At 41.3% G+C, this 25,315-nt stretch overlaps 4 protein-coding genes, 1 long non-coding RNA gene and 1 pseudogene across 12 annotated transcripts; 3 read left to right on the top strand and 3 right to left on the bottom strand.

The window, feature by feature from the left end:
• The first annotated feature begins 3,009 nt into the window (after positions 1-3,009).
• Positions 3,010-5,178, top strand: cx35.4 (connexin 35.4). The gene is made up of 2 exons (XM_031288626.2): positions 3,010-3,233; positions 3,942-5,178. Exon 2 carries the CDS (start codon positions 4,012-4,014, stop codon positions 4,870-4,872), a length of 861 nt encoding a protein of 286 aa, XP_031144486.1. The 5' UTR covers positions 3,010-3,233; positions 3,942-4,011; the 3' UTR covers positions 4,873-5,178.
• Positions 5,179-6,498: 1,320 nt separating this feature from the next.
• On the bottom strand, positions 6,499-9,517 carry hmgcl (3-hydroxy-3-methylglutaryl-CoA lyase). Of its 2 annotated transcripts, none has more exons than XM_031288624.2 (9): positions 9,335-9,517; positions 9,048-9,131; positions 8,735-8,842; positions 8,488-8,583; positions 8,204-8,352; positions 8,036-8,099; positions 7,749-7,937; positions 7,501-7,626; positions 6,499-7,199 (listed from the first exon to the last, which is right to left on the bottom strand). In XM_031288624.2, exons 1-9 carry the CDS (start codon positions 9,428-9,430, stop codon positions 7,098-7,100), a joined length of 1,014 nt encoding a protein of 337 aa, XP_031144484.1. In that variant the 5' UTR covers positions 9,431-9,517; the 3' UTR covers positions 6,499-7,097. The 2 variants fall into 2 exon arrangements, with proteins under 2 accessions (XP_031144484.1, XP_031144485.1); XM_031288625.2 differs by having other exon boundaries at positions 9,344-9,487.
• LOC116042461 lies at positions 7,198-23,920 on the top strand. The gene is made up of 3 exons (XR_004103231.2): positions 7,198-7,356; positions 16,828-16,835; positions 23,907-23,920. It is a non-coding gene; the product is annotated as an uncharacterized LOC116042461 (long non-coding RNA).
• Positions 9,648-13,733, bottom strand: zbtb8a (zinc finger and BTB domain containing 8A). Of its 4 annotated transcripts, none has more exons than XM_031288615.2 (4): positions 12,540-13,731; positions 11,397-12,271; positions 11,052-11,221; positions 9,648-10,846 (listed from the first exon to the last, which is right to left on the bottom strand). In XM_031288615.2, the coding sequence occupies exons 1-4, from the start codon at positions 12,659-12,661 to the stop codon at positions 10,529-10,531; spliced, it is 1,485 nt and encodes a 494-aa protein (XP_031144475.1). In that variant the 5' UTR covers positions 12,662-13,731; the 3' UTR covers positions 9,648-10,528. The 4 variants fall into 4 exon arrangements, with proteins under 4 accessions (XP_031144475.1, XP_031144476.1, XP_031144477.1 ...); XM_031288616.2 differs by having other exon boundaries at positions 9,649-10,846; positions 13,552-13,733; XM_031288617.2 differs by having other exon boundaries at positions 9,649-10,846; positions 11,397-12,332; positions 13,552-13,730.
• Positions 14,227-18,527, bottom strand: gale (UDP-galactose-4-epimerase). Of its 4 annotated transcripts, none has more exons than XM_031288623.2 (11): positions 18,337-18,527; positions 17,440-17,568; positions 17,096-17,208; positions 16,226-16,339; positions 15,755-15,931; positions 15,561-15,674; positions 15,362-15,428; positions 15,147-15,232; positions 14,969-15,046; positions 14,599-14,713; positions 14,227-14,492 (listed from the first exon to the last, which is right to left on the bottom strand). In XM_031288623.2, the coding sequence occupies exons 2-11, from the start codon at positions 17,558-17,560 to the stop codon at positions 14,428-14,430; spliced, it is 1,050 nt and encodes a 349-aa protein (XP_031144483.1). In that variant the 5' UTR covers positions 17,561-17,568; positions 18,337-18,527; the 3' UTR covers positions 14,227-14,427. The 4 variants fall into 4 exon arrangements, with proteins under 4 accessions (XP_031144483.1, XP_035850476.1, XP_031144482.1 ...); XM_035994583.1 differs by having other exon boundaries at positions 17,096-17,205; XM_031288622.2 differs by having other exon boundaries at positions 17,096-17,211; positions 18,337-18,526.
• Positions 20,305-22,343, top strand: LOC116042459 (annotated as a pseudogene).
• Positions 23,921-25,315: the final 1,395 nt, after the last annotated feature.

The raw sequence follows: 25,315 nt of genomic DNA, 5'->3' as shown, positions 1-25,315 counted from the left end.
AGTTACACAATATGTCTTAGCATAGGGAATATACTAAAGAACAATTTAAACCAGCCAGGACTTGTGTCAGTTGATTGACTTTCGTACTTCTACTTTTTCCATGAGTTTCATAAAGCCCTCCCTCCCCATGGCACACATATTGCTCTGTTGCTAGGAGCAGCGCCTCATTGTTTATGAAGATTGGTACGTTGAGGAGGGCAGAGGAGGAGTCTCCCACTCCTCAGTTCAAACGATCTGTGCTGACGGATGTAGACCAACCCAGGGCAGGAATTTGTCAGTGTGTGCAGCCTCTGAACGGATGTTTTCAGTATTTTCATTGCAATGTGCGATAAGAGTGATGTATGATGATTTTCTTGCTCTCTCCTTCTGGTATTGAGCCAGTCAGATATTTTGAGTTTGCTCTGCTGAGATTTTGAGATATCTGCCTCTGAAATGTGTGCTGCCACCTAATAGAATAAATATAGCTTGTGCTGCTCAGAGCAATTAGGAATGACATCTTAAAAAGTCAAACAGTCAAAGTGTCTTTCCACCACTGTTAACAGATTTCATTGGAACAATTAATATCTATTTCAGTAGACGGTAGTTCCGATGAACTTTATAACAAAAGAGGTCTGTGGAATATCATGCTAACTAGGGCACTGTTTTTGAGGAAACACAAGCTGCAGCTGCTAGAATGTCGTTTTTCACCTCTACTGTATTGGGGTGCCATTCAGAAATGTCACAGATGGATATGTGAATCCACAAGAAGGAAACTTTTTGTGGGTGATTTGAGACTTAAGAGAACATCATTGTCAACCCATCTGTATATTATCCAAGTACACAGTAGGGATGAAATGTTTCTTTCTCTGGGGCCATTGGTGCTAAAATTAAAGCTCTTAAGTGTTGCATCACATATTATAAAGTGTAGCAAGCTCTGAAAATATAAGCAAGCTTCAGTATGCGCAGTTGTCTTTGTTGTTGTTCTGTTTGCCCAGCTTGGGTGGTTCTGTAAATGAGCCGACAATTACTCCCCTCACGAGATCCTCCCAACTTTTTTCGGGTAGTCCTTCTCTTTTTGTTCCAGCCTTCTCTGCGCTGGTACATTTCCTTCCTTTCACAGTAGTGATAAGTGATTTGTTTTTCCTGTTGTGTTGGTCTGTCTTATCGAGACTTGAGGCTGGCAGATGTTACGTAACAGGGTGCATTCCTCCAGGTGTGCCCAGGCAGACTGCCTGGACCAGTTCTTCATCTGGAGCCAAGAAGCAACTCTTCTTTCCCCTTCCCCTTCTACAAATTAATTGTTGTCAGCTGAACTGCTCTAATTTAATGCTGCAAGTACAGATGTTGTGTTCACATGCCCAAGCTTTATGCTACAGATGAACGATTGACGAACATTTGATGAACAGCTGTAGTTGATACTTCTAGCGATTTTCTGAGAGTTTTAGCTCATGGCTGCAAGACTTTGAGATCAAGTGTTTAATTTAGACAAGCCAGAACTATAATATTCCCTTTATAGTTATACTTTTCACTCCTGGCCTTAGACAAATTAAGCCTTTTTGTCATCATAGAAAGTGCTAATTATTTGTACACCGATGAAAATATGAGTACCCCATATTTTAGCCGGGTACCAGACAACTGAATTTACTGTCCACATCTCAGATTTACAAATCATTTTTAGACATTTTAACAAAGTTAAAAACAAGACACCATTTCAGCTTAATTATCAGATTGCCTACATTTGCAATGTATGCATTTGGCATTTCAACAGCTCTTATACCACAGCTTGTAAATTACAGTTTTACAACAAGGTTTTTTGAAAGTGCTTACTTATCTTCCTTTTAAAATGTTGGACTCAGTTGTGAGCAATTGCTGTTGTGAGCCTGAAAAAAAGCCCACTGAGACATTGTATTTGATTGTTTGAACAATACAAATACCTCTGACTTGACTTGAAACTGGTGATACATGAGCAAGTCTTTTATAATGTTATATAATATATATATAATAACAGGATTCAATAGCTCTGAACACAGGCAAGAACTGACAGGCTCTGGCACAGCTAAACAAGCTGATATTTGATTTTCCTTATAACATCTTAAATTTTTCTGCAAACACTTCTAATGACGGGTTGTTTTCCCTACAGAACAGACACACAGTAAAGTAGTTTGTCTGGTAACTCTTATCTGTAATGTAAGAAAATAAATAAGTTTTGTCGTATAAGCAGGCGGATGGTGAAGGGGAGACAAAAGCTCATGATCTGACAATGAGGGGGAGCTTAAAAGGGCTCATGCATTGTGACAGTGTTATCTGAGAAGAGCTTGGTATTAAGGGGAAAAGAATAAAGGAAACAATATGCCTTTTTGGCACAGGTGTGGGTGTTGCATAAAAAGGGAAGGAATAAATTAATAGTGCAGGAAGATAAAAAGGAACAGGGAAATTGAATATGTATTCTGGCTACATGACAACAAATTTACTTTGGTTTGGTGTGAATTCACTTTGGTTTGGTTAAATGATCTCCCCACTCAGAACTTCTCTCCACCAGCCACTTTACCTTTTTCAATAACCAATCTCCTCAGAAAAAGTGTTGCCTAACACTAGGTTTAGTTGAGGACATGCAACAAAAAAATGTATTCACCTTAGGGTGTGTCTGCCTCGTAGGTATACTATATGAAGTATTCCAAAACATGTTGGGACAGGGAGACAGCACTCTCTGAAAACATGAAACATAAAAACAATGGACATAAATCTCAAAACCTTTTAATAAGCACAAAGACCCCTTAGAGTGCGCTTTGTCTCATTAACCCTGTCTGAGAAGACTTGGACCCTGGTTGCCCCCATGTGAAATCAAGAAGGCTCTGATTGGTTTGTCTGGTTTCAAACTGTCCATGTGTAGGCTTATCTCCAAATCCTACTCAAAGTCCCTGGAGATGGTTTCTGTGATAACTGTTATGCAAAAATATTTGGTTTGCCACCTAACACTTGGGTATGAGTGAGAGTGAGAGAGAGAGAGAGAGAGAGAGAGAGAGAGAGAGAGAGAGAGAGAGAGAGAGAGAGAGAGAGGGGAACATCTGGGGTAGCTCCAGTTTTTCTTCTTTAACCACACCCACAGGCGCATTTCTCAACAATGCGCTTCTCTACCTGTCTAGGGAACCAAATATGTGCGTTAAAGGACTAAAACGACATTAAAGCGGTAAGAAATTCCGCGGAAATATATGTAAGCGCGTCTTTCAACTAGTAATGGACTAATACTTCTTTTGGTAAGTGCAAAAAACTCGATATAATGAACTTTGGATGTGTCTAAGATGAGTTCAGCTTTGTGAAGTTAGCGTTTAAGCCAATTGGAAATGAGTTGATTCCTTTCATACGGCAGTATATGAAACGATAAATAATCTCCGGTGGTTGTAGAAGGGCCTCATGTCGCTAAAGAGCCAACCCTGTCAATAAAATATGTCTAAATAACGCATTCACATTGTGCGTAAAGGCTGTTTTTTTTTAAAGACTCAGACATATTGAAAAGGCTGAAGTGTGCTTTATGTGAACACATACATAACAGAAGGCTGAAAGTATTTACGTTGTTTCTTAAATCAATAAACGTTGTAAAGTAGGCATACCGCTTTCTGAAATACTTACTAAATGCTACTAAACTCCGAGTGTGTTAATAACGTTGGTCCAACTTGTTTCCTTCATGGACGCTCTTGGGACGGTTTGGCTCGAGACCTACTCCTGTGTGTTATTGTCAGTGGTTGTTTCTGGTAGGGTTGATAAATGAGGCCTGTGTGAGATGTTTTGTCATTAAATCCGCTTTCCAAGACAAATGAATGATTTGAAAAGTCAGAATGAAAGCTTATGCGTGATTGAAACCACCTGGAGTAGCTAAGTGAGACACCACCAACAGAGTGAAAGCAGAATACTCCATGCTGCCAATTAAAACATGTTCACCCATTCTTCATTCTGCTTTCCTTCAGGTTTGAAGATAAACTACTATCAGCAAGAGAGGATTTCCAGAGAAGAGGTATTTGACTGCTAGCCAAGGACATGGACTGGAAGACCTTCCAAGCCCTCCTCAGTGGGGTGAACAAATACTCCACGGCGTTCGGGCGTGTTTGGTTGTCTGTGGTGTTTGTGTTCAGGGTGATGGTGTACGTTGTGGCAGCGGAGCGAGTGTGGGGCGACGAGCAGAAGGACTTTGACTGTAACACCAAGCAGCCCGGCTGCGCCAACGTCTGCTATGACCACTTCTTTCCCATCTCCCATATCCGCCTGTGGGCCCTGCAGCTCATCTTTGTCACCTGCCCGTCCTTCATGGTGGTCATGCACGTGGCATACCGTGACGACCGCGAGCGCAAGTACAAAGCAAAGCATGGAAACAATAGCAAGCTGTACAACAACACAGGCAAGAAACACGGCGGCTTGTGGTGGACCTATCTGATCAGCCTCTTCGTAAAGACAGGCATCGAGGTCGCCTTCCTCTACATCCTCCACCACATCTACGACAGCTTCTACCTGCCGAGACTGGTCAAGTGCGGTGTGAAACCTTGCCCCAACCTGGTGGACTGCTACATTGGCCACCCCACCGAGAAGAAGGTCTTCAGCTACTTCATGGTCGGAGCTTCGGGCCTTTGCATTGTCCTGAACATCTGCGAGATCATTTATCTTGTCTCCAAGCGCATAGCGCGAATTGCGAACAAGCTCAATAGGCAAAAACGCCAAATTGCTGTGAGTCACAACGACCACAATGAGGAGCCCTTTGACAACAGCATCGACACTATGCCAACGCTGAGCAAAAAGGAACAGCCTCCATCCTTTAGAAGTGCAGTTAAGTCTTCCCACAGGCCACCTGGACTCAAACTTGAAGAGAAGATACGAGCCTCTGCTCCTGATCTGTCATTTTTGTGAGCCAAAGATCAGGCTGAAATCAAGAGATCAGCAGTGCCTGACCTAATACCCATTGACAATCCTCAGAAAACAGAGTCAGAACTATGAGCCAAATATCCGTATGAGTCAGACCCTGGAAGTTGAGTCATCAGTACTGGAATCATTCCGTGGGCCCCTGTGTCCACATCTAAGACTCTTTTTGAGCGCGATCACTTTGGTTTCCAAGTCAACATCCACAATATTTATAAGTCAGCTATAGCCAAATTGATTTGTTAATAATTCTTTTTCTTTTTCTTTTTTAATACAATAAAGGTCTGTGTGCCTTTTTTAATACAATAAAGGTCTGTGTGTCTGTGTGCCTTTTCAACTTCACCTATATTAGAACATTCTTGTGAGGTTTCTTTCTTGTGATTGGAGTTTTGACACGGGAGGAAAAGGAAATGAACAAGGAAGCAGGACATTCCTGGCAGAGGTATTCACCCTATCTGCCACTGAATACAGTGCTGTGCCAGGGTGCTCTGTTGTCACTGAATTGTTTTCATTAATTTTAGTGATCTCATTTTATTTAACTGAACTGACATTGCTTTATCTTCACGTTGCGTTGTCCTGATGACATTGAAAAATGGTAAACAATTCTGCATTGGAGTGTGGACACTCCAAAGTCAGAGTTAATGGCTGAGTAATACTTGAAGGTGTGCATACTGGCTGAAACAAAAATGTTTTTACTGCATTTATTTTTTTCAGGTGAGCAACAAAACACATATGTTATTGGTATATTTCTTAATCTAAAGCCTCTGTGGACATATGCTTGGTCTCAGGTTTATGCTGCACAGTCACACGCTGTACATAGACTGTGTGTTTTGACGTGCTTGTACACAAACTCACCTCATCCAAGACCACTGTTGATTTAAATAAGGCAAAAGGAATGTTGCTGTTTAATTCTGTCTTGGTAGAGCTGGAGCACAAAAGAGGAAGAAGGTTGGACAGATGGCTCATTGAACTATATCACGCATTTTTGCGAGTCCCTAATCGTCCACTGTGGACATCAGATGGAAATGTATTTTATGCACTTGTAAACAATGCCATTTTTACAAAACTTAATAAAATGTATTGAATGGGTTTCTGTTTGGTGTTTTAACAGTAAGGGCTGCTAATTGATGCCTTATGTTAATTTAATTTCTGGAATATGGTTTCTATTTACGCATGTGGGACAAACACGTTTTCTCCTAGGATACTGTCTGATCATTGTTATTTAAGGAGCTGAATTTTTCCATTCATGCTGGCTCATTACTAAGTTTCTGACATTAACAATCACCAGGCTGCAATGCAAAATTAATAAAAATATTGTTTAAAAAACACCAGGCTTGCATGCCAATTAGCATTTATTCATTTGAATTAGCAGCGAGTCATCATGACATGGCATTTTCCTGTCTCTGATAGCTATGATCTGTTTCTAAGTGTTGCGGAGAGCTGCAGTAAGAATCTCAGTCTGCCTGTCAGACTGGTCAGGTTTTAACAAGGTGCAGCAAAGAAACCGGCATTTCTTTTATGAATCATTTCCACACAAAAAATTGCAAAATCACTATTGACCCTGTAGATTCATCACAATGCTGTTAATTTAATTTTCTTTTTTATATCAGCAGCACATTTTATTTATGAAATAGTATTTTTTTAAATTCACAATCTAGTTGAATATTTACATGTTGAATTTGAAGAGGGGCATTTTAAAATAAATACACACAGCACATCAATATTTTTTTCACAAGCCAGTACAATGCCCAAGTTCAAAAGAACTGATAAGTTTACATAGACGCTCCCTATATAGAGAATTCATTGAAGACAGTGATCACTGAATACATCAGCAGTGAGTTTATCCATATCTAGGACATTTTTACTGGTTCATTTTATTATTATAACCCCACTGCCCAGAAAGGAATGCAAGCACACTATTAAAAAACTGGTGAAGGCATGGAATTAGAAAAGTAGGATATGTATGATTAGACTGACTTTACATAAGGCACTGTTCCAGCTATGCTATCATGTAGTGAATCAGGTATTTTATTCTAAACAGAGGGAGGGGTCAGTAGTACCATCTAAATCTTAAAGTAATATTCTCATACCGGGAGAGGATGAATCAAACTAAAATCAGAATAGGGAGAATACAACATACAGAGAATGATGGCTCCAGGTTGCATGGTTGTGCTGCAGTGTACAGTCTGTGAAAGAGCCTGTGGTTTGGCTTTTGTCTACAGCTTGCAGGTGGCCTGCGCCACTTTGGAGTTAGTCTTTCTGTTGAGGGTTCGACAGATGAAAGCTCCAGCATCCATCAGCTTTGAGAGGTCCACTCCCTGAGATGAGGACAGAAAGTCAGAGGGTCAAAGTTGAGGCAGCTCACATCATACACAATAATTAGAACTGCAAATTAATTTATGATGGGGTGGAACATTGTGCAAAGCTGGTGCATATAATTCATGAAAGACCAGATTTTCCTCATCAGAAAATAAAGTACATAAATAAAAGAAAATAGGTTAAAAAAAAAGCTTCTTTGTTTTTTATTTAAGTAAACAAAAAAAAAGCAAGAGCAGCATCTTTAATCTCTACTAAAAAGAACCAAAAGACAGGGGAGGCTAAAGAGAAACACAAACTTACTGTTTGAATCCCAAGTCCATGCAGCATATAGACTACATCTTCAGTAGCAACATTCCCAGAAGCCCCCTGGGCATAGGGACAACCACCCAGTCCAGCTACTGACGAGTCAACCACACTGATTCCCATCTGCAAAACACAGAAAATCTGTACCTTCAAAATGACTGAAGTTTACACAACATCAACAAAAGATTACCTACATGGACAAGATATTTTCAAATAGCATTAAAATAACAAGAACCAGGTCTGACCTGTAAGGCTACAAGGATGTTAGCAAGGGCCTGGCCGTAGGTATCGTGGCAGTGCACTGCCAAGGCATTAACTGGCACCTCTCTGCTCACCGCCTCTAGCATTTTACTCATGCTACCTGGAGTCCCCACTCCAATAGTATCACCCAGAGAGATCTCATAGCAGCCCATGGAGTATAGACGCTTAGCTACCTGCAAGAGTGTCAAAGCTTGAGCTGGTTGCATGAGTAACACAGTGCTTACATTGTGCCATTTTACATAATGTAAACATGCATCAAGTGAGAACGCACATGTGCAACTTTTTCAGGTGCCACCTTGCCTTCATACGGACATCCAAGAACACATGACACATACCTGCAGTGACAAGAAACAGAGTGGAAATTCATGCAGAAATCAAACGCTATAATTCCAATGATTTATACGTTTGTTGACAGTCAAGAGCGAGACAGTGAACCTACCCTCTAACTGGAACACCAAACTCTTTAGCTGCTTTCATAACCTCGTCAAAGCGCTGTAAACTCTCGTCCACTGAGCAGTTTATGTTCTTCTTACTGAACAGCTCAGATGCAGCACCAAATATGGCTACCTCTGAAGCTCCTGCCTTTATCTGTAGTAAGCAAGAGCCAGGAAAATGCATTTTAAATGACACATTAAGACAAATCACCTACAGTAGAAGAAGCTGGATATACACTATTTCAGTGTAGCTATTTGGCAAGTGTGTTGGTGTATGATTGACACTCACCGCAGCCTGGAAACCCTTGAGGTTGGGGGTGAGGACCGGGTAAGACACTCCAGGTTTCCTATCAATCCCCTTCATCACCTCCACCTGGTCTGCCATCTAACATTTGGACAAGATGACAGAAACCATTAGTGCTTTAGAAAAAAAAAAAAACAGTTCCATTCTCATACACTGTGGTTTGGTTTTTGTAACTCGTTGGGTGTGTCAGCACATTCCATATGAATGGCTCTGAGTGGGAGAACAAACTCACCTGTGGAACCCATTTTGGAGATACAAAGCTGGTGGCCTCAATGACTGGCAGCCCTGACGCTGACAACATGTCAATCAAATTTATTTTAGTCTCTGTTGGCACCATAGTCTGAGAGTGGGAGCAGTAAAGCAACAAGATGAGGAACACTTGAAAAACACGGAGACAAATGCATGACTGAGAATACATAATGCACCTGCTCTATCTTAGTACACTGATGGTAAAAAAAAAAGCAATGAGTGGTGTTAATGTTAGACTGAGATACTTTCTGGCTGATGTGTAATCAAATTAACCAACAATTATTACATAATGTTACCTTTTCATTCTGAAGACCATCTCTGGGTCCCACCTCCACTATTTTCACCTTCTCTGGAAGAGCTTGGCCTGCTCTTACGCCAGCCTGCACAAACACAAACACATTTAACACAGGTGTGAAGTAGCAGTATTAGTAGCAAGTGGCCAACTAACTGCTGCCTAGTTTACAGACTATGTTAGCTTGACCGTAGAGGACGCTAACAGCTGGTTGACAAGCACTGCCGCCCAGGCTGCTAGCTATACGTGCACAGTTTAACCTGCTGGAAGATACAAGCACAAAAAACTCACTGCTTTGACCTTTGCTGTTGAGCTAAACGCCACATACTTCTGACCCATGGCTGAACTTAAATAGCTTCTGTTTACAAGCCTCATTACGGCAGCCATGATGGTCCGACCGCCAGTCTGACCTCACTTCTTCCTGGAGAGGGTGGAACGGAGCGATGATAAAAGCACTGCAAGGGCGCCATCTATTGGTTGGGAATTTGAATTGAAAAGTAATTTTGTCATTGACTGTCAAATGTTTGTCAGATTATCATTTCCAACAGTATAACACAATTTAAAGCTGTCGTTTAATGACGCCACAATTAATTGTATGGCAAATATTTTGATTTTATTGGGGATTTATTTTATAGGCATATGTACTTTTTCTAAAACAATACATGCATGTTACTGTTTTCCTTCAGTCTTTACATAACTGATACACTCTCTGAAATGACATAAAAACAAAGAGCATATATACACAATTAATGTTATAGTTGCATGTTTGCCTTTATTTTATTGTGTATTTCATTATTTTTTCCTTTAATGTTCTTGTACTTAATATAATTTCCTTTTATAAGATTTGATTGCATGCACTTTCCATTTACACTACAAATTGGGTGAAAAGACAGACACAGCAATGTATAAAAATATTTTAATGTGTGGAAAAGTAAAAAAACAACAAATAAATTATAACTGTTTTTTTTATCATAGTGCATATTATAATTAAACATAAATATAGAAAACTGCAACCGTGTGACATAGGGAAAAAAGTCTGCTCTTCACTTTCCCTACAGAAAGTAGGGAAATAGCAGTAGAGTCACTATTCTGTCCAGCTTTTATCAAAGCAGTCCCAAAAAGTAGCAAAGGTATTCTTCCATGCATATGAAAAATATATATATATTTGAAAGAGTTATCATTTAACTATAATTGAAGCAAAGGAAACACTGCATATGCATGCTTTGGATACTGCATATCTTTATGAAGTTTAACAAAAAGCATTCCATTTTGTCACAAAGGTCAACATCTCATTTAAAGTAAAGATTAAACAGTTGCATGTAACTAATAGACAACTAATATATCATAAATTTGTGTATTTACAATAGTGGATTACATATTTTGTGCATAAATTCTCTTGCATGGCTTTAGCACGCACACGCACACGCACACGCACACGCACACACACACACACACACACACACACACACACACTTTGGTTTCATTTCACTGCAGCTCCTCGTCACTGTCGTCAACCTGTTGGATGATGAGGTCAGCCCCCGAGTCTTCAGCCAGGTCGTCGTCATCGGTTACCATCCAGCTCCTCTTACTGTCCCCCTCCTCCTCCCCATCCACTCCCAATAACAGGGCCGGTTCCTCACTAGCACCATCTAGACTGTCCATGGGGATCTCATCACAATCTACTTCCTGGATGCACGTGGTGCACATGCGGTAGCGTCGTGTGCCCTCACACACCACATGCCCAGTCTCCTCTGTCACCTGACACTTACACTTCCTGCACACCAGCTTCCTGGCTTGATGGATCTTTGGAAAAACAAAAGAATGTTATATTCAAAAAGTTGGTTTGTGTTTCTGTAGCTGTATGGTATGGGTAACACTCATACATGATTTTTAGTTTTTCCAACCCTTTAGCGCAACCTGAAGTGAAATCTTTATCACAACGTCTATGTTTCTCAAGCTGTTTCATCAATAATGAATGACTTTAACCTCCTGGTTGTAATAAACCTACCGTCTCAAAATGGCTACGAAGATGCTCCAGGCGAGTAAAGCGTTTATTGCAGGCCTGACAGGGGTACGGCCTCTCTCCAGTGTGGCAGCGCAAGTGACGCTTCAGGTCAGCCTTCCTCTTCACCGTGTGTGTGCAAAAGGGACACTTGAAGCGCATAATGGGGTTGGAGTCTGCAAAGAGGAAGAGAAAGTGTTCAGAGCTTTGGCTTTTCTGTTTATTCCCTGGATATCTTACTGGCTTCTTTTGAGGGTAACCCTCGTGCCAGTCTGCTGATGATGTTATTCCTTTTCTCACTTCTCTAGAGAACTATTGTCTTTCCATTTCCTCACATACAGTCCTACTCACCTTTATTAAAGTGTCCAATAACACCCACAATAGGTGGCAGAGTAGCATACAGCTCCTCTGCCTTTTCAGCCTTTCGTGTCCTCGCCTCCTCGATGTCTAAGTCTTCAGGTTGGTTGGAGCGGGTGCTGTGGGATGCTCTCCTCTTGGTTCCCCCTTTACCTCGCCGGCGCTCTGATCCAGGCAAGGTGTACAGAGGGTCCTGAGGGTCCTGCAGGTCCTCTGCCTCTGCATTGAGATCATCAGCAGGGCTGCTTGGGTTAGTCTTCAGGGCTGAGGTCGATGACTCCTGGTCTGGGTCTTTCCCCATAAAGCTAGACTGAGATCTGGAGTTGTCCCGGGTCCAGAGCGCCGGTGGTGGGCTGACAGAGCTGAGGCTTTGCTGCTGCTGCTCTGAGGTTTCCTCTCCTGCCCCACTGGTAAAACTGCAGGTCTCAGACAAGCTTAGGCAGCGGTCACTGTCTTCATCTTTCACACTGATGTCCAAGGAGGATTTGATAAAGTTCTTGCAGTAGTTGATGACATTGTTCATCTGCAAGTAGCTGGCTGCAGACATCACCTCAATCACATTGTGACTGGAGAGATCCAGCTGGCCAGAGTAGATGAAATCCAGGATGACGGTGAAGGTCTCAGGGCTGAAGACGTCAAAGGTGGCGTTGACAGAGTCGGACAGCCCATCGGGCCCCTGGGACAGCAGCATGCGGAAGTAGCCGCTGCTGGCGTACAGGACGTTGCGGTGGGCCCTGAAGAGCTGTCCCTCCACTAGCACGCTGCAGTCACAGAAAAGTTCCTGGCGGCGCTGCTGGTTGAGCTGCTTCAGCAGGCTGCTTTGGTGAGACACTGTGATGTCAGCGGTGTTGAACCACCTCTGAGGCTGCCTGCAGGAGACAACATGATAGCACTCACACTGGTTGTGCATGGGGCATAGACTGACTTGTTCTGCAAGACAATAACAGATCAGAGGCCTTGTGGACACTCATTACTGACACGGAGACACTTCCATCTTAATGATCTAGAATAAACAAGCTAAGACTATTTATGCACGAGCCTATGCATACATAATACATAATTGAATTGTACATATTAAGGGAAACATGCACTCCTGGGGTGTGATTCATGGGACATCTGACCTTATTACCAGCTTACCTTGGTAAATGATTAGTTACAGACCCCAAATATTGACAGCAGGTCACATAGCAAACACACCAGTGACACCCCATTGATGTAGCTGTCAATTCTCCCCTGTCTTTGTTTCTGCACTGGACCATTTCCAGCTAAGCAGATCATCCGCCCACAGGACTTCATTCTGCACTATGATTGGCTGGACGAGCCTTCAATCAAAATCTTCTTCTAATAGGCTACACCCGACTCCAGTCAGAGAGCATCGGGTGGCAAAACCCTGTAATCATCCCTGTGGGACGCTAAAGCGCGCATGAAATATCTGATGTTACAAACAAACCAGACTCATGGGAAGAGAAGAAAGCACTGTTACCGGACATGATATCCAAAGAGAGAAAGAAATTGCCGAAACCACATTTTCAGAATAGTTCCTCTTTTTCTATAGTAACCTATTTAGCCATAATCGTATAAAGTCTGCATTACACGCATTCATTTTTAATTAGGCTACGCGATGCTTGCTGACAGGCTTCACAACGCCCGATAACCCACGGTGCAACGCCCGCCAGCAAGACTCTATAGTGCTCCTCATTTCACACGAAACCAAGTCTAGTATCTTCACCGAGCTATTCTCCCTTAATTCATGTATCAGTCGACCTACAGAACGGCATGAGAGTGCTGCAGTCCTGCGAGAGAAAAGCGGGCAGCGGCGCACCAGAGCAGCCCAGTCTGTCCTGGAGCGACGCCCACTTCAGGCTCCAGCAGCACACAATAGAAAAATAGATACAAACCTCCAGCAACTGTGCATGCTGCCAGTTGATAAATAAATATATTCACATAGTATATTATATTAGGCGCTAAAACGCCCGTTTTCATCCTAAAGACCACCCCCACTTCTCGCCGGAGGTCCGGAGCGCAGCGAGCACCGGGGAGAATTTGCCTGCTGCCCAAACCCAGCGACTCGTTCCCAGGCGTGAGGTGTCGGAAGGACCCGCTTACGCCCCACGCCGTGATACCCCTGACAAAATCCATCGATACTCACTGGTGACTTGATTCACCCGGCGCCCGATAGAGTCTACTCGCCCCCAAGTCTGCCACCATTTCCATTTTTAATTTCTTTTGCCTTTTTTTCTGTGCTCTTTTTTCTCGTCCAGGGTCCACAGTCAAGCACTTCCTGCTCAGCCCTAAAGACCGAAACCCGGTTAGAGCGACTGGAGCAGTGTGCTGACGTGGGTGTTTATTAACTGGGTGCCCGAGGGTTCAAGGAGCCATTTAAAGCCCTAGTGCCCCCTTTAAATGTATTGTATGGACAAAATATTAATATTGAACACAGAATATCCCAGCCATATAAAATTGTGCAATATTTCTACTATCATTCTGTAGGGATTTGTAGCCTGTATAAACCCTCTACTGCCCATATCATACTGGTAGATTTATTTTAAACTGCCTTGATATCACTATGATAATAGTCTTTCTGTGATGTTCAATAGTGACTTTTCAAACTCATATTTACAAGTGAGTATCTTTTACTGGAATATTCTTATTTTTTTGTCAATGAATAATTTTTCATAGAGTGGAAATGAAGGCTTCCGTTTTCTCAGTAAGAAAAATGTATTTATTCATCATTGTTATGGCTCACAGATCAATACATTAGTAAGAGAAAGATCAAATATTTATTGTTAATCTGAAATAACAACAAAGTAAAATCAGAAAGACGTTTTGTGTTAACTGTTACTTTTAATGTAAACAGTAAATAAGATAACCATTAATAAAGAACAAATATAAAATTAAACAAGACAAAACGTAAAGCATTCAGCTCAATCATGTGTTAATATGAAATGCAAAAATGAGGAAGTTGATGGTTCCCTTTGGCCCGGTGATTTAGAAGAAGATTTAACAACAGAAGGCTGGAGTTGCATCAAGAGGCTGTGTCTTTGGAAAATCCGGTGGGGTTCATGGACTGCCAGCGCCACAGATCCTCACCTACATGGGAATAGAAAAAATAACATCAGGATGTTATGGGGAAATATTTCACCAAAAAAGCCCTTATTAAAATACATGTAGATGTATGCAGTGTGACTGCCCTTACACATTCTTTCCAGGTTAAATTCAGCCTTCCAGCCCAGCTCCTTCTCAGCTAGACGAGGGTCAGCGTAGCAGGATGCTATGTCTCCTCCCCTACGTGGGGCGACTTTGTATGCGATCTATTGAGAGGACACATTAAGTTTATATTTAATTAACAAAAAGGAGGGTGGTTAAGCCTAAAAAGTGGGATTGTCAGTGAATCAGGGGCCACCATCACAGTCAATGTCAGCTTTGCCATCCTTTAACCAACAGGATAACACAATGTAGTGTGGTCACTGCTCCAAGTCCCTTCAGTTACTCTCAGAAGACACAATACGATCGCTGACCCTGAAGAGAATTTACTTTGGAGAGAAAAGAGCTCTTCTGTCACTCACCTCTCTTCCTGATGCCTTCTCCATGGCTTTCACCATCTGGAGCACAGAGTAGCCTGTCCCTGTTCCCAGGTTGTAAACCTACAGACAATCATGTATTGAAATGAATGCAGAAGGAACCAGAAAATGACAGAAAATGTGTTTCAAAATGCTTTTGTTTTTGCGTTTTTTTTAAATGTACCTTGCAGCCGCAGTTGTCCTTCAGCTTCTTCACAGCTGCTATGTGTCCTTTTGCCAGATCTACGACATGGATATAATCTCGCACACCTAGCAAGAGAAATAAACTACATGAATATATGCTATGACAGTTTGCTTGTCATTAAGAGCCCCCTGGCCAAATTATATTTCAAACCACAATTAAATATGTGCACAGCAGTTACAGGTCTTCTCCATTACCTGTCCCATCAAGTGTGTCATAGTCATTCCCAAATACACTGAGGCACTTTCTTCTCCCAATGGCCACCTATGAGGGAGATAATTTAAGCAATGCAAACAATGGAAAATCATCCAATAGCTAATAACTACCAAGCACATGGAATATGCATTGCATGTTCTGATCTGATCTAGGCATGTATTTGTCAGAGAATTTGTGTACCTGGGCAACATATGGCAGCAGGTTGTTGGGGATACCCTGAGGGTCCTCTCCTATAAGTCCAGAGGAATGAGCCCCAATTGGGTTGAAATAACGCAGCAGCACTGCATTCCAATCCTGCTGACACATAATAATGAGACACAATATGTATATGTGCGTGTGCATCTTTGAATGCCTTTCTACCTCCTGATCAGTACCTTCTCAGCTTTACAGTGGTCGCTGATCATCTCCTCAATGAAGTACTTGCTCTGGCCGTAGGGGTTAGTGCAGCCGCCCACGGGGTGCTTCTCGTCGATGGGAAGGTGCTGAGGGTCTCCGTACACCGTTGCCGAGCTGCTGAAGACCAGATTGTGCACCTTGTGAGCCTGCATCACCTGGGACACGTGGAGATGCAAACAAACACGGCACACACATACAGTCAGCAGTCTAAAGCACACACACACACCTTAGGTGTAAGCATTAAACGCTAAGTTTGGCAGACACAGTGGGCTCCACAAGTTAAAAGTTATGAAGGGTGCAGTGTTAGAATTAGCCGGCTCAGTATCAAATGAATACATGCTGTCATGCACTCAGTGAACAAAGATGAAGTGCAAATAAAGATCAGTTCAGAAATGAAGAGTGAATGGAGGACATAAGGAGTAAGTTCAGATGACAAAGTTTAAACTGACCTCGAGCAGGTTCATGGAGGCGGTGAGGTTGACTCTGTAGTAGCGCAACGGCTGCTCCACTGACTCCCCAACAGCCTTCAGACCAGCAAAGTGCATCACCGCAATAAAAGAATGCTGCAACACATATAGATATTTAGGCATATTTGTGTATGATGTTTTTTTTTTTTTTTATAACTTATATGCACACCTAGTACCTACAGTATATGCCTGTGCACTACCCATTGTCAATGCTTTCTGAGCATGTATGGTAGCCAGCAGGGACATTCTTTGGTAAAAAAAAAGTCTATAAAAGCAAGGAATTGTATAAATACTGGTGTATTTATCAGATGGCCCTGAATACATACCATACAACCCTTCAAAAGCAAACTCGCCCAGCATTTATTCAATAATAGTTATTTTAGATCAGACTTATTAGAAAAAAACTTTTTACATTTGCAGAAATCAGATTTTTGGCTGCAATGAACAATTATTTTCATTATCCATCAATCTGCCATATATTTTCTTGATTTTTTTATGATTAACAATTTTGAATTCATTTCTAACGGTAACTATTTTCTTGATTTATCGATTTATCAATTTGTCTATAAAATGTCAGAAAATAGTAAAAAATGTCCTCAACATTTCGGCAAAGCTGACATATTGAAATGGTTTGTGTTATCTAACCAACAGTTAAAACCCTAAAGATATTTCAGTACATACATGACAAAGAAAAGTATTACATCCTTACAGTCAACAACAACAAAGATTTGGCATTTTTGCATGAACAATGATTACAACGGTTCGTTGTCATTGCTTATCGATTGACAAAGCAATTATATGAGTTGAATTGTTCTAATCAGATTAATAAATCCACTGTATTCACTTTCTGACCTTTTTGAAGAGTTTTTCCAAGCCAGGTTGGTCCAAAAGATCTAGTTCATGGAACTCAATGCTGGTGTCGAGGAGCTTCTCTATCCTACGTATGCTCTCTGGCACATCTCCTTCTCCTCCATTCACAATAGGACGTAACACACACACACACACACACACACACACACACACACACACACACACACACACACACACACACACACACACACACACACACACACACACACACACACACACACACACACACACACACACACACACAGTATCACTGCACTAAACAAACACACTTGTTTATGGGTGTACAAAGTTATTCATCAGCCTGTGTTTCCAGTAAGGGAGCTTACCTCTTACAGCGTTACTGAAGTTATCTACCACGACTGGCTTGTAACCTGCTTCAATGAGCTCCAGCACACAGTGACTCCCAATGTAGCCTCCTCCACCTGTGACCAGCACCTTCTCTGCCATTCTCTCACCTGTGAAATACAACATACAATCAACCCTCCATTTAAAGACCTTCTCTGGTTATTTAGTTGGTTATGCAGTGGTTTCTGATTTTAGAAGTAGGAGAATGACTTGAGTGCACACCCTAGACCTGCTCTGAAAAAAAAAAACAGGATATCCTTTAGTCTGAGCCAAGTTGAGCACACCTGAAAGGTTTGTTAGGCCCACTTGACAGATGTGACCCACCTACATTGTCCCATGTCACTCGGTTCAACCCTGAACCTGTATAACCACATAAAACAATTATAGTGCCTGCAAGATGATACGTCAGTGCCTTTTCATTGTTGGAAGTTATTCTTATCTTTTGAGAGAGCACTTTTTTTTGCAATGAACACAGTAAAGGCTGCATCGGAATGGAATTTGCTATAACATACACACATACATACATTTAACTACATGCCACCTAGGCTACATTCTTAACACTCTTCTAAGTGTTCCCATTACATCATTATTCAGTACTTAGGCGTTTGAGCCAGACTATACAATAAAAACAAAAGGTTTGTATGTAATGTTAGCCTATCAAAAAAACACTTAAAGTGTTTTTAATATCAATATGTCATGCATTTCTGCCAGTTCCTCTCAAGACTAAATGACTAAAACTAGGCCTACTATCTAACCCAGTAAGCAAAGGTACAACTCCCTTAACAAACTGTCAAAATGAGACGTCTGTTGACATTCTGTTGAATGAGCGTAAATATTTATGGTACAGAATGATTGAAGTTGTCAGTTAAAAGACTTACTAAATTTCCCGATAAGAATGTAAATTGTCGTTCTCGGCAGAATCTCTTGATAAAACTGGTTAGAAGAAGCAGGCAAGAAAGTGTGTGTGAAGACAGAATGACGTTTTATCTGTCAGTTCTTTTAGTGAGAGTTCGCTTCTCTCCATATTTCTTTACTTCCTGGTGAAACGTGGAACAAAATCATGTTGATGATTGGCGCGCAACTTCCTGTACGTTTTCTTTCAAAAGAAAAGCTTAAACATTCCTAAAATCGCACCACAGAACATTGAATTCACTTTAGCTTGAACTGTGATCTATCAACTGATCAGTACGTGATGTAATAATACCGTGCAGAATAACCATTACAGTCGATAAACCTGTGTTAATCTGGGCATAATTCAGTTTTCAGTTTTAATTTTGAAGTACAAAACGGATTCGCAATAGGTTTTATCGCTACCTTCACGGTATTTAAAGTCTCTGCCGTGGTACGTGAGCTCCTTACATGCCGTGACGTCAGACACACCTTATAAAGCCACGCCTTTGACCATTTACATAAGGAGGTGATTGTGCCGAGCGAATCTGAAATACACCGGATGGCAAAGGAAAAGTGCCACGTTATAAAACAAACAAAATTCAGGGCAGTTACACACAGTAAAGCTTTATGCAGCAATGCAAGTGCAGCTTAGATAAAAAAGACACAGATCTTATCCTATGTATATGATTTTCTTTAAATATGTAGCCTAGCATGTTTACGAATACAGTCAGGTCCATTCAGACAGTGTGCACATAGGCTACTACTCAAATAACAATGAGGGACAGTTGTATAGTTTGTATATTATAGTATGTTTTTGTGATAAAGGTTTTATTATTGTTTTCATAACAAACACAAACAAACTGTGCACCCCATACACACAATATGTCTTTATGTCGATAAAAATATAAAAAGAATGGCAGATCTAAATGGTAATATCTACCATATATCATTATATGTTGTATGTATGTATATCTATATATATCATTAGGCTATATCATAAACTCAAAAGTAAAACAACGATATGTTATATATTTAAATTAAATTAGATTGAGGGAAACTATCACAACATGCCAATACAAAATAAAATCATATTCATTCCTTAATCTGTGAAGCTGCTGTGTGAACACCATGCCTCAAAAGTTTCCTGACTGGCCCCATGTTATGCTAGCAATGCACATTTCTGGGTGAGTGATATCTAGACCAGCACATATTCCTAAACTTGAGAAACAACAACCTCAAACCTAAATCTACATATTATTTAAAACTGTTCTTCTTTCCATGCACAGACAAATACTCATTCCCAACCTCCACAACACTAACAGCAATCGTCATGAAATCATCAGAAAATGTTTCCAAACCCAGGAATTTAACAATACTCATAGATAAAGAGCTTGTTAAAAAGAGCCGCATTTTCTATTAACTTTAGATCCTTTTATCCCAAATAATGCATGTTAAATATATATTGGGATTATATAGACAGCTGTCGTTTTCCGTTTTTATGAAGTTCAGATTTAGCAGGATTCTTATATATCCTGTGCCATTTCTGAAGCCTGTTTGCCAGTCCTGCCCTGCCCAGAGACACTGGCACATGAAGAAAGGCAGCAGATTTGGGAGGAAAGAAAGATGAGACAAGTCAGATACCTTAGAGATGAAGTTTGCTCGCTTCATTCACTGCAAATGCCGTCTCTTTGTTAGAAAGGACTTGGAGCTGATGAAAAAATCTCAAGGGGGAAAAACTAAATGGCAAAATACTTCAGCAGGGAAACATGAAAATAATAACGAAAACCAATCCCACCATTCAGAAGAGGACAGAAGAGAGGAGACAGAAGGAATCATTTAAAACTTAGAGGAGGAACAACATGTGACTGTTAGACTGTCAGTGAACAGCAGGCAACCAGGACTGGCTTTTATAAATTTGGTTCAGTTTGAAACAATTTTACATGCAGGTCAGCAGCATGGCTCAGCTTTGCCTGTGTTTGTGTATATGCATGAGTGTGTGGCTCCACAGCCATCCCAGCACCAAGGGTGGCTGCGGTTGTGGGAGGAGGGCGAGGGTTGCAGGAAGTGCAACCAGCACCTCTGCCCCCTGGCCCCTGACAACTGTTCTGTAGGTCAGGTGCAGGACGACTGTGGATGCTGTGAGCAGCGTGCTAACGTGGAGGGTCAGCAGTGTGACCCATGGGCTCAGAAGTTCTACGGCCGCTGTGGAAAGGGCCTGGTCTGCCAGAGAAAAATGCCAAAGAGGGGACACAGGGCAGCCAGAACCTACATGTGTCTGTCAGGAAAACGGCCCTGTATGTGGCTCGGATGGGTGGACGTACCTAAATGTTTGCCAGATGAGAGAGGCCACCAGCCACCGTAATACAACCCTCAAGCTCACTGGAAGAAGACCCTGCCGCTCTGGTTACCACATTCTTTTCTCACATATGTTTTCAGTCCAGGAAAGTTATAGTTTTCAAGATTTCAATGCATGTGAATAGTTGTCTTGATAGGGAACATGAAGGGTCCTAGTTCTGAACCATGGGGTACTCCCTTTCTTCTGTCGCAGGCCCCCGTATCCTTCGAAGCCCCAGAAACCTGTTCAACTACACCGGGAATGATATCGTGTGCTCTTCCAAACCTGAGCTGGAGGAAGATAGGGAGTGACAACGTCCTGCCAGAAGATGATCCTCACATCTCTGTCCAGGTTTGTTATGAGCTGCAGTTATTATGCATCACAGCAAATCTCATAAAACAGTGTATGTCTTTGCCCTAGCTGCTTAATAGATTAAGATGTTTTTGATTAAAAAATGCCATTCCACTGATTTTACACTTGAAGTTCAGTTCATTCATCAATTCAATTCAATTCAGTTTTATTTATAGTATCAATTCATAACAAGATGATCTCAAGACACTTTACAGATAGAGTAGGTCTAGACCACACTCTATAATTTACAAAGACCCAACAATTCCAGTAATTCCCAGAAGGAGTACTACTGAGCCTGTAAAATACTTGTATAATGTCTTCTGAGGAAGTGTCACACTAAATCGCTGACATAGCCCTTTAAACTTCCAAATCCATCTTGGATCGATTGCAATGATATTACAATGCAAGAGATTCTGATATGTCTTATAATGCAAGACAATCATTTAAAAGAAACACAATGATAGCTATCCAAAAAATTGGAAAACAACAATCACTTCCCAACAAAGGGCTTCTACTAAGAAGAAACAGTGATAACAACATGAATAGACTTTCCTTTTGAACACCCACACAGCAATGTCCTCTTGTGTCATCATTCATTGTAAACATGCACTGGCTAAAAGCTCAACTACCAAGCAACAAAACAGTCCCAGAGTGTGTTCCACAAGTCTGTTGATAATAAAAAAGGGAGTTGATATTGGTGCTTGTGTATCAATAATGATCATAACATAATCATATTATGTTATTAAATTGCTTTCTTGTACCACCCATACTGCTGTCAAAAGTCTTATACATATTATTTCTTACCTTTAAATGGATTTTTAGCATCTCTTGAGGTTTCATCCCGTCCTTTTTCAGGCTTGAGGCGGTCCCCAGCGCTACACTGTGTCTACCTGGCTTCAGATTCAGGGCCTCCACGTCTCTGATGCAGGGGTCTACTCTTGCATCTCCCACAATGCCTTGGGGGAAACGTCTGCATCAGCACAGCTCACAGTGTTGAGACAGGGTGAGTATCTGAGCATCATACTGTGGACTGTTTGCGCTAAAGCAGCTCATTGGAACGGCAAACTAATTTAAAAAAAAAAAAACTTATTTTGAAAGATGCTGTAATATTCTTACTCAAACTGTTTCTTATCTGCTCTCCAGTGGTGAAGGGAATGAACGGTCATGCTGAGGAGAAACAGGAGCATCTGGAGGACAGCAGTGGTGATAGACAGCTGGCATCCGGAGATTACCTGGGACTAATTTAAATCAGTTTTATATTACCAGACAACAGGGTCCAACATAAAGGATCATCTTACATTTTTTGAATAAAAGGGTAAAATGTTGTCAGTCACAGCTCCCTGCTCAATTGTAAGAGGAATAGCTATCTCTAATTTATAATTAAACATCACATCTGATTTAGTCAAAACAAATAAATGCTTTGTAGAGTTGACAAAATTTGTATGATTATATATATAATAAAATAAAATATCCCTTGAGCATTCTAAGGAAACTGCTGACTCATCTTCAAAACATTAAATGTATATATATTGCAAACAGCTGCCCCTAAAGTAAAGCTTCTACCACTTCCTTCTGCTTTCACCACTCCACCCAGAAAACATACAGTGCATTTGTTCCCAGAGAGAAAAAAAAGAGATGGATGGAGCAAGAGAAGGTGTGACCATCCACAGGGTCTCCGTCTGATTCTCTTCATCTCTCTCCACCTGAGTGCCAGTTAATCCTTCCCTCATCCCCCGACTCCCAGCTGGATACACCGGCTCCTTCTGAATGGCAAGCTGCATTAACGTCGAGGAACTTTTCCCCGCTGTCTGTTAGTCAAAGCTGATTGGAGATTACAGGCCTCCATCTCATCTCAAATCACTTTCAACCCCTTTCTCTCCTTTATCTCTCATTTTTCTCTTCATTTTTTTTATCTTCTTAACCCCAACTCGCCTCCTTTTCAATGTCATCAACTTGCCATTTTTGCCTCTATTCAGTGTTCTTTTTTAAAAAAAAAGCTGAATGACAAGAAGGATGAAGAGGTGGAAGAGGGAGAGAGAGATAAAAAAAAAAAACCTTCCCCTTCTGAGTGGAGCCAGAATGATGTCATGGGGGCATTTGTCCTCCTGGTGTGGAGGCTTCCCTTCCCCTGCTAATTACCTTGTACAAACTCGAATCTGATATGGCGGATATGAGGCCCAAATACAATTATTGTGGGCTAACAAAGAGATATTGAGATTCAGGGAAGGAGGGAGAGACAGCAAGTGAGATAGAAGGCGTGCGCACACGCACACGCACACGCACATGCACACACACACGCACACGCACACACACACACACACACACACACACACACACACACACACACACACACACACACACACACACACACACACACACAAAACCACTTGTCCTTCCCCTCCATTCCCTCAGATAGGCTAATGTTATTACTGGGGTAATTATCCTCATTAGTGCCAGCAGCTGTAGAAAGCACATTGCTTGCTGTTCAAACTCCACCCCGAACCTTTCCGTCTTCATATCCCTCTTTGTATTCCATAGATCTCATATAGAGACTTTATCTCAAACCTTTGCATGCTAGGTGGATGCAGTTGTAAAATAGAGTATCATAATAAGCCAGACTTACCTGTTTAACTTGTTTGAGTCCATTTTGTTGATGAGGGTTACTAATTGTTGTGGCCTGTAGCACAGCACCACTGAAAGCTACACTAGAGGGCTGAACAGTGTGCAAAGGTAGGAAAATAAGTGAAACTGTCACTAGAAAAGAATATGTTGCCAACAGATATTGTTATTTTCGTGAAAATTACAACTGTCTGTAATTTGCACCTTCCAGGTTTTCAGAGTTGTAATTGAACACAAGATGGCACTGTTTAGTCAAATAACCACTTTAATGCTGTCCATTGACAGCCTATCTATTAACACTGCTCTCTCCTCTCATCTGTTTCAAGCTTCTCTTATTTACATCCATCCAAAAAGCTGTCATGGTCCTTCCTCCTTAAATGCAACGACACTTCCCTATTGGGATGGCTATGAAGAGAATAATTGTGATTATAAAAGTGTTCGCATGACTAAAGGTATTGCCGGTTTATTTGTGTGATGTTTATATGAAAGCATCCTAAAAATTATTCCCTTCATTCTCTTTTACTAGGCTCTGTCTGCATCTTTACACAAAAATTATGAGATCAACAGCTGAAACAGGCGGCTTTACACACATCCCCCCCTGCTCTGTGAGATTGCCTTTTGTTTTACTGCCAGGGGCTGGTACGGATGGTAGGTAACCTGTATACCACTAAGCCCCACATCAGGCGCTAAATGTCATGCATAGCCTGTTTTTATTGGCTGATATGGCCTGTTGTACCCTTATCCTTTTTCCTGGAAGCCATTGTTAAAGAGCTGGTAGTTAATGCGGCTGACCAGATGGGCTCCTTCTCCCCACAGCTCTGACTGAGGGTGTTTACCATGCACTGGGCTGTGGATAACAGGTGAGACTGCTGCTGGCTTTTCAACCAATCAGAGGGCAGCAGATGTCTGGCCTCTGCCTGTAAACCTTTATTTGGCATTTGAGGCCTTATGGGAGTGGGTTTGACAATAACACTTAATCAAAGAGAATTCTGGTTTATATGTTTTTTACACAAGGCTTTTATGTGAAATGGTCATGCAAGCTATGACAATAAGTCCACAGACATGGTATCAACCTTCCCTGAGCCCCATACTGAATAATTTTTTTGTAAGAAACTTCAGTTCAATAAAACTGAAGTATCTTTTTGTGTATCAAATACTTCAGATGACAAACCGCCCAGCTATTTAATTTTCTCTTCGTAAAGTTCAGACATAATTTCCAGAGATGTTCCCTCATCTCGTGTAACAAAATGTTTTCAGCATTAGCTGTGCAAACAGGGAACATTCCTTTCCCTTTCCAATGTAGACCATCTTGAATTACTGCAATTTAAATGGCAACAACAAAGGTATGGCCAGGCCTGGAATGGTTACGGAGTAGTCTTAAAAAGCTTTGAATCAATCTGCCTTAATAGATGACCTGTCAGGTCATCTATTAAGGCAGATTGACACAGTGTGTCTAGCATGCATATATGGATTAGTTTGGTTGGAGCACCTGTCCCTGTTCTGTCAACAGCAGATCAGGTTACTGGCTACACATTTACCTGGCTGACACAACTTCCTGTGATTGACAATATGCCGGCCTTTGTTCACTGCTGCTCTTACAATATTATTGTTACATGTAGAATTATGGAACAGGTAATTAATAAAAACAAAAACATTTTTGG

This window comes from Sander lucioperca, chromosome 18 (assembly GCF_008315115.2).
Source record: "Sander lucioperca isolate FBNREF2018 chromosome 18, SLUC_FBN_1.2, whole genome shotgun sequence".
Classification (NCBI taxonomy): Eukaryota; Metazoa; Chordata; class Actinopteri; order Perciformes; family Percidae; genus Sander; species Sander lucioperca.
This window is presented reverse-complemented; position numbering and strand designations above follow the sequence as displayed.

Coding starts and splice junctions, on each gene's coding strand:
- cx35.4 (XM_031288626.2), top strand. CDS start 4,012: ATGGACTGGAAGACCTTCCAAGCCCTCCTCAGTGGGGTGAACAAATAC.
- hmgcl (XM_031288624.2), bottom strand. CDS start 9,430: ATGGCTGCCGTAATGAGGCTTGTAAACAGAAGCTATTTAAGTTCAGCC. Junction 7,627..7,748: donor ACATCCTTGTAGCCTTACAG/GTCAGACCTGGT, acceptor TGTGTTTTGCAG/ATGGGAATCAGTGTGGTTGA. Junction 7,200..7,500: donor ATGGACTTGGGATTCAAACA/GTAAGTTTGTGT, acceptor TCCTCATCTCAG/GGAGTGGACCTCTCAAAGCT.
- zbtb8a (XM_031288615.2), bottom strand. CDS start 12,661: ATGGTCCAGTGCAGAAACAAAGACAGGGGAGAATTGACAGCTACATCA. Junction 11,222..11,396: donor TATTGGACACTTTAATAAAG/GTGAGTAGGACT, acceptor TCCTCTTTGCAG/ACTCCAACCCCATTATGCGC. Junction 10,847..11,051: donor TTCGTAGCCATTTTGAGACG/GTAGGTTTATTA, acceptor GTTTTTCCAAAG/ATCCATCAAGCCAGGAAGCT.
- gale (XM_031288622.2), bottom strand. CDS start 17,560: ATGGCAGAGAAGGTGCTGGTCACAGGTGGAGGAGGCTACATTGGGAGT. Junction 17,212..17,439: donor CTTCAGTAACGCTGTAAGAG/GTAAGCTCCCTT, acceptor TTGTGAATGGAG/GAGAAGGAGATGTGCCAGAG. Junction 15,047..15,146: donor AGGACAACTGCGGCTGCAAG/GTACATTTAAAA, acceptor GATTGTCTGTAG/GTTTACAACCTGGGAACAGG.